This window comes from Hyla sarda, chromosome 1 (assembly GCF_029499605.1).
Source record: "Hyla sarda isolate aHylSar1 chromosome 1, aHylSar1.hap1, whole genome shotgun sequence".
Taxonomy (NCBI): Eukaryota; Metazoa; Chordata; class Amphibia; order Anura; family Hylidae; genus Hyla; species Hyla sarda.
This window is the reverse complement of record NC_079189.1, coordinates 15,738,559-15,753,606: the sequence shown is the minus strand read 5'-3', so window position 1 is coordinate 15,753,606 and position 15,048 is coordinate 15,738,559. Positions and strand designations below refer to the sequence as shown.

Here is a 15,048-nt window from a genome sequence, read left to right as displayed (position 1 = left end):
GCTACTAAGCTACCAAGCTAAAAGACTACAGGGCTATCTGACTAAAATACCTCCAGGCTACCAACCTGCCAAGCCAAAAGACTGTCAGGCAGCAGGCTACTAAGATATCAAGCTAGAAGGCTATATGGCTACTGGACTACTAAGCTTCTTGGCTACCTGACTAAATGACTCCTAGGCTACTAATCTACCAAGCTAAAAGACTGTTAGGCTACTAAGCTAATGGACAATCAGGCTACTGGGCTACCAAACTAAAAGACTGCAAGTCTACTAACCTACCAAACTAAAAAAAAAATACTACATTTCTGGGCTACCAAACTAAAAACACCAGAGTACTAGCTTATATGCTAAAAGACAACAAGGCTACTAAGCTACAAGACTACAAGTCTACTTACCTACCAAACTAAAAAAACAAAAAACTACTAGGCTACAAGACTGCAAGGCTACGGGGCTACAAAGCTAAGAAAACTATAAAACTAAAAGACTACCAGGCTACTTGATTAAAAGACTTCCAGAGTACTAACCTACCAAGCTAAAACACTATTAGGCTACTAAGCTGACAACCAGCTACTGGGCTACCAAACACCCAACCCCAGAGGGTTGGCACTCAGTAAGGAGACACTCTCATCTCTAATCCTTCTCTCTGCATCATTTCCCGATCATTGGACCTGAGTGAGCTGTCCTTATTGGACCAGCCATCTATTTAGTTGGCAGTTGATATCAAGATTGTATCCATATCTTTTTGATACTAAGTTTTTCCTTCTTATTGGTCCCCTGATGAACCCCACATTTTTTTTTTTTAGTTAGAGGGGAAATGCGTAGGGACTTGTGGGGCAATTTGTAAGAATTATGTTTCATGTTGCAGAAATTGATGTATATGCCTTGGCAGTCAGGTGAGGCTTCAGTTTATAGGCCTTATATGCTTGACCTCTTTACTCCACCTTATATATTGTGGCCCTGGTATTGTCTTGCACTCGCTTTGTCTTTTTTATGGTTTTCACCACTGTTTCATTTTATACGAAAGTAATTAAATGTCAAGTTTTAATTTGAGATAATATTGAAATTTTCTGTGATTCAGCCCCAGGGGGATTAGTTTGGGCCCTAAAAAAATAAAATATATTATAAATAAATATAGTATTTATGAGGTATTAAAGAGGTCCGTGGCAGTCCGGTGTGCGACACACCCTCTTCATTGTACCTGGTATTACAGTTTAGAGCAGTTTCATCCCATTCTAGTATGGTCCCTTCAATGAGCTGATTGGCGTGGTCCCAGGAGTTGGACCTCCACCAATCTAATTGGCCATATTTCTGGGAAAAGTTTTCTTATAATTAGGAATATCCCTGTCTATCTCTATTGGAATCAATCAGTAATCTAGCCATGGGGGTGGAATGGCCTAAAATTACACACAAATAAGGATGGTCGTAGTGGAATGTTTCGATTGGTTGTCGGAGAAAGATTATACTCAGGGGAAAGCATCGCTAGATATAAACCATCCCCTCTAAGTCAGAATAATTGTCAAAACTCAAAAGCATGTATGATGAATTGGCAGTCAGCCATTTCTACCATAAACTTCATGTCATCATGGGAAAAATCCCACAAGGCCCATCAGATGTTCAACAGATTGTCGGCCGATGATGGTCACAGCCGGATGTGACTCAGTTATGGCTGACAGCTGGATCCACCAGTTGGAATTTTCTGCTTAGGCCAACGTGACAGATGGTTGGACCAATTTATGGGACATTGTAGTCCTATTGGGGTCTTAGAAAGAAAGTAGACTAGAAGAGATCTCCATATTTCTGTAATGTCCATATCTTCTCTCAGTTGATCTCAATAGTGGGGCAGGATGGTGGCCCTTAAAGTGGTACTCCGCTCCTAGACATCTTATCCCCTATCCAAAGGATAAGGGATAAGATGTCTGATCAAGGGGGTCCCCCCACTGGGGACCCCCGCGATCTCGGCTGTGACACCCCAGACATCCGGTGCGCGGAGTGAACTTCGCTCCATGCCAGATGACTGGCGATCCAGGACGGAGGCTTATGATGTGAGGTCCGGAGGAATAGCTTTCTGACTAGTTTATGAGGAGATTAAAGATGGCCATACCCATTAGATCTCTGTTGGCCTGGTCAACCATTTAATATGTATGGTGGCCTCTCGTCGTCCACCTATGGAAGACCTTCAGGGAGAAAGTCATGTTGAATTTCATTGGCCTGATCCCTTAGCTCACAGGGAGATGAGCTGCCAGAAGAGGAGTCTGGCAGTGGGTTACCTCCTCTCTCTTCATTGAGAACTCATGAACACTTGCAGAGTTGTAGCTAGCTCTTTTTGCTCCTGAGGCAAGAACAGAAAATTGCACTCTTACCGAATAATTTTTAAAATATGTTTCGTATGTAGATTACAGTACGGTTTTATGCAGCGACTCACAAATGACATATTCACTGATCAGAGTCCTTCTCTTTTTTTTCCCTTCCCCATCTGGCCCAGGACACCATAATAATCTATTCCAGACAAAACTCTTGGGCAGAACCTGCAACACAAACATATTAGTATTAGGCTCTGCACTTTTCCAGCATTATCCTCTCCTTTTCCCCACAAATGACTCCAGCCTCCTCCAAACACAATGCCACCAGCCTTCCCACAATGCACAAGGGGGGAGATTTATCAAAACCTGTGTAGAGGAAAAGTTGCCCAGTTGCCCATAGCAACCAATAAGCTTGATTCTTTCATTTTTAACAAGGTCTCTGAAAAATGAAAGAAGCGATCTGATTGGCTGCTATGGGCAACTGGGCAACTTTTCCTTTGCACAGGTTTTGATAAATCTCCTCCCATGTTTCCAGCCCCCCCCCCCCCAAAGCACACAATGCCTCCTGCCTTCCCCACACACAATGCCTCCTGCCTTCCCCACACACAATGCCTCCTGCCTCACCCACACACAATGCCTCCAGCCTTAACCCACACAGTGACAGAGGAGACTACATGAGAGACAGGGGTGTACATTGGTGACAGAGGGGCATACAGGAGTGACAGAGGGGTGTAGAGGGGTGTCAGAGGGGTGTCCATGGTAATCGTGATGTGTACAGGGGTGACAGAGGGGTTTAGAGGGGTGACAGAAGGGTGGGGGTGCACTACCTGAAGTTGAGTAGGCCTCAGTCAGCGCTGCCCCTGCTCCTTCCCTCCATCCACATCATTCTGCTGAGGGACCAGGGAGAATCCAGAGCTCAGAGCTTCTTCACAGGAGAGGGAGGATACACAAGGATTGGGGCTGCAGCATCACCCATCCCGGCACTGCACACAGACTTCCCTCCCGCTTGCATGCCTGTGACTCACAGTGTCCTGGCACCCCGGTTGGGAATCAATGCCTCAGTGTAATGTGTGCTGGACCCCCCTTGCGCCCCCTCTCAACAGTGCACCTGAGGCGCCTCACTCACATCATGGGAGCTACAGCCCTGACACTTGGCTTGGCCTATGTATGGAGGGATCAGAAGAGATAGGTGTCAGCCAAATGAATATTCGATCTACAGCTATCTTTTGTGTGTGACCGGCTAAAGTCTTCACCATGTTACAATGGTTGGGGCTCAACTCAAGATTTAAAAAGTACACGACAAAAACAAAAGCTAAAAAGTTAGAATGGTTGAGGTGTGAAGACCAAAGTCTTTATCACCAGTGATCTGACCCGAAACACCTTCAAAGGCTTTGTATCCACAATTGTTACATTAACTGAAGCCCCACCACCCAGCACAATGACCAGGCCTGTCAATAAAGAAGCAGAGCCTGTTCTCCAGATAGAAGAATGGACAGATAGAGACAGGGCTTCCTCTGCTGCTTTGTCTGATTGTTTATTTACATAGGTGATCCGTTCTGGACTGTCAACCATGGGATTACCCGGCCGACTGGGTGTGCTATGTAATTTATCTACTATACTACAATTATACATATATAAGTAATAGATAGATATATATGAGATAGATAGATAGATAGATATGAGATAGATAGATTTAGAAAATTTTTAAAATTAGAATACATCAATATATAAATACAAAAATGACTCATACAAAAATGGGGATAGCCCTGACCCCTTAATGAATCATAAATTACTCTCTATCATATCATTTAGTCCCTTAGGTGTAAGTGTATTTAGCTTAAAAATCCAATAGTTCTCTCTACACCATAGAACCTCATGTCTATTGGGAATACTGTCAGGAATAAACTCAATAGGAGTGACACTAAAATTAGTAAAATCACACTTGTGAGATGACTTGGTGTGTAGTGACACGCTATGTAGGTCGTATCCTCTAGTGACATTGGACCTGAGGTTGTGGATCCTAGTTCTTAGACACATAGAGGTACGACCCACATATTGAAAGGGACAGGTACATTCAATCATGTAAATGACAAATGATGATCCACAATTCATAAAGTGCCGAATGCCAAAAACCTCACCAGATGTTAAACTCATAAAAGATTTTTTGCCATGATTCAAAACTTCACAACACTTACATCTTGTGATATTAAAATGAAAAGCCCCACTTAAATTAATGGAGATCACTGGACCATTGGGGGGTAGTTTGAGACGACTAGGGGCTACAATGATCTTAATATTTATGGCTCTCCGATAAATTACTTTTGGTTTATCAGGTAATACCTCCCCTAGAAAGGGATCGTTACACAGTATAGGCCAATGGCGAGTAAGTACATCTTATATGACTCTAAATGAGGGATTATACATTGTAATAAGACAGAAATTAAAATCATTGGAATCCTTTTTCTCCTTAGTATTGGGTGCTATACAATCACCCTGGGACATGTTCCTAGCCCTTTCTTGTGCCCCTTTGATCAAGTTGAGATGATAGCTTTTATCCCAGAAACGCTTGGCCATCAGTGCACTTTGTTTGTTGTAATCTTTGATATGTGTACAGTTCCTCCTCAACCTTCGGAATTGTCCGAAGAGGATGTTTTCCCACCAAGTTTTATGATGCGCACTCTTAAAATTCAAAAGACTATTACAGTCTACTGGTTTAAAGTATGTACGGGTGACGATTTCATTATTCTTGGTCCCCAGAAATAGATCTAAATATTCAATTTTGCTTTTGACTATATTGCTGGTAAATGTATGATCCCAATCGTTGCAGTTGAGGTATTTAACAAAATCTTGGAACTCACTCACTTCTCCATCCCATATAATGAGGAGATCGTCTATATATCTACGAAAGAATTTTATACGGGGGACCAAAAATGGTTATTATATATAAAGTGACTGTCACAGTCACCCATATAGAGATTCGCGTATGTAGGCGCGAAACGTGTGCCCATTGCGGTCCCGTGTTTTTGTACATAAAAGGTGGAATCAAAACTGAATATATTATGTGTTAATATAAACTTGATGCCCTTTAAAATAAAAAGTTTCTGAGCTTCAGGCATACTGCAATCAGTTGCTAGAAATTTATATACAGAAGAAATGCCATTTTTCTGGGGAATATTACTATATAGGGCAGATACATCTAAAGTGACCCAATAAAATGAGGGTGCTCATCTGATATCTTGTAATGAGTGTCTTAAATCTGGAGTGTCTCTCAAATAAGAAATGAGGTGTATCACATGTCTTTGCATCTGTATATCTATATATTGCAAAATATTTATGGTCAAAGAGTTCACACCCGCAATAATGGGGCTACCAGGCCGATTCTCGATGTCCTTATGGACCTTAGGGAGGTGATAATATATGGGAAGGGATTCTTAATCTTTAAAAAATGTGACTCTTTTTTTTTTTTAGACAATATGCCTTCCATGAAGGTGTCATCAATCAGTTTGTAAAATTTAGTGACATATAATGGCGTAAGGTCATTAGCTACTTTCTCATAGTAGTCTTGATTGGAAAGAATATGGTAGGCTTCTTTGATGGGTTGACGGCTAGAGATTTAAGTGCAGATCTCTCAGCTTTAGTAAAATTATCTTGAATATCACATCTCTTTTTAATGTTTCTAAACTCAGTGGCTACCATATTAAAGAAGGTCTTAACATATGGTCTTCTCAAACTCAATGGATAAAAACAGGATCGGGGCTTAAGATTGGTAGAATGGCTCAATCGGGATAGCAAACTAGGGTTCTAGTCCATAACTAAATGAACCATTGTTGTCCTTAATCATGAAAAACTGTTTACTGTCAATTTCTTGATATATTCATTTAGGTCGATGAACAAAGTAAATTCATTAATTTTGGAGCTGGGACAAAAAGATAATCCCTTACTAAGTACAGATGTTTCCGCATCATTGAATTTATGGTGGGATAAATTGAAAAACAATCTGTTTTTCATTGGGCCCTCTTTTGTTTGGAGGCTCTTTGTTTCATGGGGGCTGAGCGGAAATATTCTGTGATCCGATTACTTTGGTTGAGTTCTCTCGTGTGCATTACTGTATTGGGAGTGAGTGAGTGGTGCTGAGTAGTGGTCGGAGTCAATTGGACCGGAAGATCTAAAAAGAGACCGAAGAGAAATTGATGGGATGGTCATCTGCATCAAAATGTGATGTCGTGGAATTATTCGGACATGTGAATGATGAATTAACACCAGTGCTTATTAAAGGAGTACTCTGGTGAGTTTTTTTTTAAACCCTCTGTGCCCGGGCTGCCAAGCAAAACAAAACAAACTTTAACTCACCTTCCTACGTTCCCCTGTTGCTCTGATATCGATGTCCCGTTCTCCGGTCCCCGACTTCTTCCGCTTCCTGTAAGTCGAAGAGTCACGTGACGCTCAGCGTATCACCGGACGCCGCAGTGTCCCCCTGCGGCCGGTGATACGCTTAGCGTCATGTGACTCTTCTACTTACAGGAAGCGGAAGAAGTCAGGGACCGGAGAATGGTACATCGATATCAGAGCAACGGGGGAAGTAGGAAGGTGAGTTAAAGTTTGTTTTGTTTCGCTTGGCAGCCGGGGCACATGGGGTTAAAAAAACCGCACCGGAGTACTTCTTTAAAGCTGTAGGGGCATTGTATACAGGAATTAATGAATCATCGAGATTTGCAGATGAATTACTTTCATGGTGGGCTGTGTATTTGTCTGCCAATAGAGTGGGAGATAAACACATGGCATCAGGTTGGGTAGTAGTGTGGGTATGTACACCGCCACCATTCTCACACCCGAACTGTGGCGAGGATGCGGAAGTGGTCGATGGTCTAGAAAAGTCTTGTTGTGTCATGATAGAACTGAATGGAAGATTCTTATCTTGCAGTATCATGGTGGGATGCAGTGAATGGTTCCTACTCCGATGATTGGTGTGATCAGAATTGATTTTAGTCTTATTAGACTTATTCTTAAAGGGGTACTCTGCTGCTCAGCGTTTGGAACAAACTGTTCCAAATGTTGGAACCGGCACCGGGAGCTTGTGACGTCATAGCCCTGCCCCCTCACAACATCATGCCCCGTACCCTCAATGCAAGTCTATGGGAGGGGGCATGACAGCCGTCACGCCCCCTCCCATAGACTTGTATTGAGGGGGAAGGGTGTGATATCATGAGGGGGCATGGCTATGACATCACGAGCTCCAGGCGCCGGCTCCAGAGTTCGGAACAGTTTGTTCCAGACGCTGAGCAGCGGAGTACCCCTTTAAGCACTGTCCTATTCGAATGAGAAAACGGTGTTTTAGTGTGTGTTTCTAGTATTTTATGGTTGTGATTATCAGTAGAGATGAGCGAACTTACAGTAAATTCGATTGGTCACGAACTTCTCGGCTCGGCAGTTGATGACTTATCCTGCATAAATTAGTTCAGCTTTCAGGTGCTCCCGTGGGCTGGAAAAGGTGGATACAGTCCTAGGAGACTCTTTCCTAGGAATGTATCCACCTTTTCCAGTCCACCGGAGCACCTGAAGGCTGAACTAATTTACGCAGGATAAGTCATCAACTGCCGAGCCGAGAAGTTCGTGACGAATCGAATTTACAGTAAGGTTGCTCATCTCTAAATTATCAGTCAGACCAGTTTTGATGTAGAGATATTCCCTGATGGGTGTTGGAATCCAACTTCTCATAACTGTTTTTGTTTTTATTTTTAGGGATCGCGCCACCTACTGGATTAGGGTAGGATGGTGTTCCCTGATTCATATTGGGATCCCTCATATCATTCCTGATATTAGTCTTACTCTTACTCTTAGGGGGGGATACTTTATCACCATCAGTGTCTACCTGGATGGGGTGTCCACTAGATGGTTCTGATCTTTTGGTTCTCAACCAAAATTTAACATTCCCCGTGGCGTAATCAATTTTTCCAACTCAAAAAAAAGTTCTGGCAAGTTCGTCTCTGGATATCTTCTCCTCCTGAGTTATTTGGGTTTGGAAATACGTTCAGTGTCACAGTTTTGCGAGTATACTGACCAACCAACTCATCTTGTTTGCGCAGTCTCTGCCGGTGTTGTTCTATGTAGGAGTAAGGTTGATTGTCGCTACAACGCCCTAGTAAAACTCAATGGCCACTGGATGGTGAGTTCACAGTCCCGAAAGAAATTAATCCTATAGAGAAAAAGAAAAAGAAAAATAAAGGGGGGGGGGGGGTTAGAGTGCCACATAGGGTCATAACAATGCAGAAATTTTGGTCGAAACGCGTTGCTCCAATACAATCCTTACAACACACATGCGGACCAGCGCCTTTATTGAGAGGAACCCTTTTCCTAAATTTCTGCATTGTGCTTCCACCGGATGGACTGACGTCCCCCCGGGAAGTTCCTCGAAACGCGTTGCTCCAATAAAATCCTTACAACACACTTGCGGACCAGCGCCTTTGTTGAGAGGAACCCTTTTCCTAAATTTCTGCATTGTGCTTCCACCGGATGGACTGACGTCCCCCCGGGAAGTTCCTCGAAACGCGTTGCTCCAATAAAATCCTTACAACACACTTGCGGACCAGCGCCTTTGTTGAGAGGAACCCTTTTCCTAAATTTCTGCATTGTGCTTCCACCGGATGGACTGACGTCCCCCCGGGAAGTTCCTCGTGGCAGCGGTCCAACCACTCCTTCGATCTAAACGCTACTGTAGGTGTTGTGCTCTTAGAGCAACACTTAAGGGTAAGGATCCATCTTTCCCCTTATCCTGATTAATTTTACCTAATTGTCCTCACTAGGGGCGCACCTCCTGTAGTAGAGAAACTGCTCACCTGGTGGTGGGGTGCAGCAGCCACAACCCTGTAGTAGGGAAATCAGTCCCTCTCTGGGGAGATGCAGTAATACAAATAGATACTCCTCCGCACCGAGTCCCACCAGTAGGACCTTACCAACATGGCGAGGGCAATTACTGCACATTTGAAACAGGAGAAAAAAGGATTGGTGGTATCTCAGGAAGTGCAAATGAATACTTGGATTCCAAAAATATGCAAAGGAATGCTTCATTATGTCTATCATAAACGCGTTTCAGAGGTATAGAGGTGATGCGCATACCGGAGATGATTGTATATCTGGCTATGCTCTCCATGGGTTTACATGGTGTCCTCTTGGTATGAACATTGAGCATACTACACATACAAATAGAGTGAGTTGCCCTTGGTTACCTCATTTTACCCTTTTGGATTATTCAGGTATCTATATGCTTATAGAGGTTTTAGATTGTTCTATTGGTCGCTTTTTTTAATTTGTTGATTGAGTGTTGTGTTGTGTTGTAGATATATATGAGTAACCATTTGTTCTCAGTTTAGAGCTCATTTTTTGGTCTGGTCATCTGAGGAAGAAGGATTGTACCTCTGAAATGTGTTTATGATAGACATAATGAAGCATTCCTTTGCATATTTTTAGATAGATATAAGATAGATATGAGCTAGATAGGAGATAGATAGATAGGAGATAGATAGATATGAGATAGATAGATATGAGATAGATATATATGAGATAGATATGAGATAGATAGATAGATAGATAGATATGAGATAGATAGATATGAGATAGATAGATAGATAGATATGAGAGAGATAGATAGATAGATATGAGATAGATAGGAGATAGATAGATAGATAGATATGAGATAGATAGGAGATAGATAGATAGATAGATAGATAGATATGAGATAGATAGATATGAGATAGATAGATAGATAGGAGATAGATAGATATGAGATAGATAGGAGATAGATAGATAGATAGATAGATATTAGCCTTTGTATGTAAAGCCCAGACTTTACTCAGATACATGATATTAATATTATTTCATAGACATTTCCTGATAGATAATTACTTTTTCCTGATCTCTTACCACATTATACAAACACATAGATGAAAAGCTGAAGAAACAGAAGACTCTTATTTAATATGCAGCATATCCTTACTATGTTATAAATATTTAGGACGCATATGTTGATTCCGTAGTTTTTCTGTTTCTATATTTCTTATATAGACTGTAAAATCCTTTAAAATTTCTACGGAGTTGATATGATGTAATATCTTCTTTGACTTTAATTGATTTAACCTCAAAATTCAAATAAAAATCACTCTTACAAGGTAGAGACTGAGCCCCTGGTGCCCCCTGGATACAAGAACATTTCTGTCCCAGCCATGAAAAATTACCCCATCAAGGAAGAACACTCTAATGTCTTATACTGGTCTGGTACAGAGAGAAGCTCCATGAGCCTATCAGACTGCTGAAGTGAGAAAGACTGCCTCCCCACCCACTCATAGAGAAAGCCTGTGAGTCCTGCCTCCCCACCCACTCATAGAGAAAGCCTGTGAGTCCTGCCTCCCCACCCACTCATAGAGAAAGCCTGTGAGTCCTGCCTCCCCACCCACTCATAGAGAAAGCCTGTGAGTCCTGCCTCCCCACCCACTCATAGAGAAAGCCTGTGAGTCCTGCCTCCCCACCCACTCATAGAGAAAGCCTGTGAGTCCTGCTTCCCCACCCACTCATAGAGAAAGCCTGTGAGACCTGCCTCCCCACCCACTAAAAGTGAAAGCCTGTGAGTCCTGCTTCCCCACCCACTAAAAGAGAAAGCCTGTGAGTCCTGCTTCCCCACCCACTAAAAGAGAAAGCCTGTGAGTCCTGCCTCCCCACCCACTCATAGACAAAGCCTGTGAGTCCTGCTTCCCCACCCACTAATAGAGAAAGCCTGTGAGTCCTGCCTCCCCACCCACTCATAGAGAAAGCCTGTGAGTCCTGCTTCCCCACCCACTCATAGAGAAAGCCTGTGAGTCCTGCTTCCCCACCCACTCATAGAGAAAGCCTGTGAGTCCTGCTTCCCCACCCACTAATAGAGAAAGCCTGTGAGTCCTGCCTCCCCACCCACTCATAGAGAAAGCCTGTGAGTCCTGCCTCCCCACCCACTCATAGAGAAAGCCTGTGAGTCCTGCTTCTCCACCCACTAATAGAGAAAGCCTGTGAGTCCTGCCTCCCCACCCACTCATAGAGAAAGCCTGTGAGTCCTGCCTCCCCACCCACTCATAGAGAAAGCCTGTGAGTCCTGCTTCCCCACCCACTAATAGAGAAAGCCTGTGAGTCCTGCTTCCCCACCCACTCATAGAGAAAGCCTGTGAGTCCTGCTTCCCCACCCACTCATAGAGAAAGCCTGTGAGTCCTGATTCCCCACCCACTCATAGAGAAAGCCTGTGAGTCCTGCTTCCCCACCCACTCATAGAGAAAGCCTGTGAGTCCTGCTTTCCCACCCACTAAAAGAGAAAGCCTGTGAGTCCTACTTCCCCACCTACTCATAGAGAAAGCCTGTGAGTCCTGCTTCCCCTGACCACACAAAATGATTGACCAACTCATACAGAAGAAGCTGTCAACCACTGTGTGTGGGCAGGGGAAGCAGGACTCACAGGCTTTTACTGTAAGTATCCTGTCTGCCTATAGACCACCATTCTGTAACGTGACCTGTTGCCCTGGTTGCCTTGGTGCGCCCTGTCCCTAGAAGTCTGACTGATGATCATGTAAAATTGGAGTATTAAATATGCAGTTTGCATTTTCACATTCCCATGGATTGTGGCCAAATGAGAGCTCGCTGCTCACACTGAATATCTTGGAATTAGTCAGTGTGTATAGCAGCCATCACGCTGAGTTCTCACCCAGTAGATTCTGTTTGAAATATATGTTATTTCTTTTTTTTTTTGCAATTCACACATATACTAATCTAACCCCCTCCCCCCAATCGTCTTGGTCCAATCCATAGTACAGCCAGATACCTTTGTGACTAGCAGTAGGGTAGAAGGTAGTCAGTACAATGGGAGATAAGTCTGTCAAATTCTGTCAAAAAGCTACAAAGAGTTTGACAATTTGTACTCTCAAAAAGTCTCAAAAATATTCCCAAATCCTTCATTGATAACACTTAAAAAATATTTTCAAAATGAGGCCTCTTCCAAAAATAGCGCCATTGTAATCCATGTGGAGCTGCCCAATATGCTAATAGCAGTCTAGACTTCAAGTGGACGGTCAAGTGGATTTCAACTGCTTGGTCAAGTGTTAAAGTGGACGGTCGAGGCCCCTATTACCATATTGGACATCAGGGATGTGCAGACATTGACAAGAAAGGGGGCTTGAGTCCCTGCCCTTTAGACACTGGGCAGTGGGGCATCATTATGTGGGCATTTAAATAAATAATTATGACAAGTACCCTTTTTTCCCTTCAGGCCCTGCCCCCCAAATGTCTGTGCACATTCCTGTTAGACATGAAACTAGAGGCGGTCAATGCTCATGGAGGAGATGGACGCTCAGGTTGGCTCCACATGGATGAAGATGGCTGATGTCTTTGGAAGTGGGCAATGGTCTTCTTTAAGCTAAATTTATATTACTACACTTCTTCTCCATCCTCTGGTTATAGAGATATAGATCAGGAGGAACCCGTCCATGATCATGGATCCTCTCATCCATAACAGGGAATGAAGCTATTCATATTTAAGAAGGAGTCTGTCACCAGAAAATTAAGAAAAGATAAAAAAAATTATATTTTCTATGTAGCAACCCCAACCAACTCAACCGCTCCCCTTCGACTACCTATATATACCATAACAGAATCCAACTGGACAACCTTAGGCTTAAAGGGGTACTCCACTGCCCCAGCATTCAGAACATCTAGTTACGAACGCTGGGTGCGGGGGTCGTGACGACACACCACGACCTCTCAATGCAAGTCTATGGGAGGGGGTGTGGTGGCTGCCATGCCCCTTCCCATAGACTTGCATTGAGGGTGTGTGGTGTGACGTCACAAGGAGAGTGTTCGTGATGTCATGACCTCCCAAGCCCGCGTCCAGCCTTCGGAACTAAATGTTCCGAACGCTGGGGCAGTGGAGTACCCCCTTTAATATGATTATTTTTCCCCTTTCCTTTCCTAATCTTTATCTTTTCTCATTCGACAGGTGAAGGTCTGGTTCCAGAACAGGAGAACCAAATACAAGAGACAGAAGCTGGAGGAGGAAGGCCCAGACTCTGAGCAGAAGAAGAAGGGTTCCCACCACATCAACAGATGGAGACTGGCCACCAAACAGCCCAATGGAGAAGACATTGACGTCACGTCCAATGATTAAATGCGAGGTCCACGAGGCCACACAAGACTTTCACTGCATCCCATAATGGAAGAACCAGCATAAGACTGAGCGGTGACCACCCAGTGTGAGCATTATGGGGTCTTGGTTCAGGACTGTTGGCTAGAGGAGGTTACGGCCATCATGTGCCATCCATAAACAGTGATGGTGATGGGCACACATTGGATGGTTTCTCCATAGACTTTTATCAGCCACCACAAATCACGACCATGGACGGAATAATCATACAGAAAAAGAAAAAAAAAATCTCCTTTTTTCGGCCATCTTTTATCTGCTCCCTAATTTTTTTTTAATTTATTTTCTTTATCTGATAAAGGAAAGAAACTGTAGCTATTACCAATTTAGTGTGTACATGTGTGTTAATAAAAATAATATCAAAAAGTTGGGGTTTGTCTGAAGTCATCTGGGACAATTCAAGGAAAACATGTTGTAGAGGGGTTCGATGCTGTTTTAGGACAAGTTCTACTCCATGTAGCGGTGGTTGCCATATTTAAGAAATTGTACCCAGCTTCATATGTGAGGATTCATGTTGTCCCAACTTTTTCCTCTTAGGAGAAATAAGCTGCTGCCAGAGACGTTTGGCTCAATCATACATGCTCCGAAGTGGAGTCGGTAAGAATAGCTGTTGGCCGACTAAACATTTGGCCGACAGCTATCTGAAAAGGGTTGTTCGGTGCTTTAAAATTATTTAAAATTGTTCAGTCTGCCTTAAAAAAAAAAAAAAAAAAAAGTATGCTCACCTGCCTGATCCCTCACCGCTCCTGTTTCGACACTCGCCTGGTCCCTGCTGATTAGCAGTTCCTGATCTTCATCTCGATACATAGGAAATGTCCTTTTAGGCAATCACTGCAACGTTGACCTGCCTTTAAGGAGTTATCCAGCTTTTAAAAATAAATAAAAAAACATTATAAAAAACAATCATACTTACTATTACCCCAGTCACTGCACCTCCATCTGATCCCATGATCTTCTGTCTTCTTTTTGATTCCGAGATGAGTGCTTGGTACAGGACCTGCCGGCTTAACCAAACTCTAGCCTCAGCGGTGTCCTATGTCGGGTAAGTGATTGGCTGAGTGGGCAGGTCCTGAAAGTCCTGATTGAAGGGACCAGTCACTAATGGAACAGCTGCGGCAGAGGGTCAAAAACATTAGTAGCTAAGTATCTAGTGCCTGACAACCCCTTTTGTCTGGTTATAAAAAAGAACTTGTAAAGTAATGAAAAACGTATCCCCTATCTGAAGAGTAGAGAATAAGTGTCTGATCGTGGGATGTCCCTCAACTGGGACCCCCCGTGATCTCCTGTCTCTTACCTATAAGTGCTACAGCTCCCACCTTCTGAGACAAACTGGTCTCGGCAGTGAGAGTCCAATCTGCCATTCCCCGGCTGACCGGTGGGACACTGCGGCTGGTGGCCCATCACTACTAAGACTAGTACATCTCAGAAGGTGGTGGTTGGAGCGCTCAGTGGCATGAGACGGGCCCCGTTCTGGAGATCACGTGGGGTCACTGCGGCAAGACCCCCTGCGATCATAAATGTATCCCTTATTCTGTAGATTCGGAATA

General features: G+C 43.5%; 1 protein-coding gene across 2 annotated transcripts in view; it reads left to right on the top strand.

The window, feature by feature from the left end:
- Positions 1-13,860, top strand: part of LOC130313981 (homeobox protein EMX1) — a 104,278-nt gene extending 90,418 nt beyond the window's left edge. For both annotated transcript variants that reach the window (XM_056552717.1, XM_056552716.1), the window contains exon 3: positions 13,301-13,860. In XM_056552717.1, the coding sequence (XP_056408692.1) occupies positions 13,301-13,468 (168 nt within the window). In that variant the 3' untranslated portion in view covers positions 13,469-13,860. The remainder of the gene's footprint in view (positions 1-13,300) is intronic.
- Positions 13,861-15,048: the final 1,188 nt, after the last annotated feature.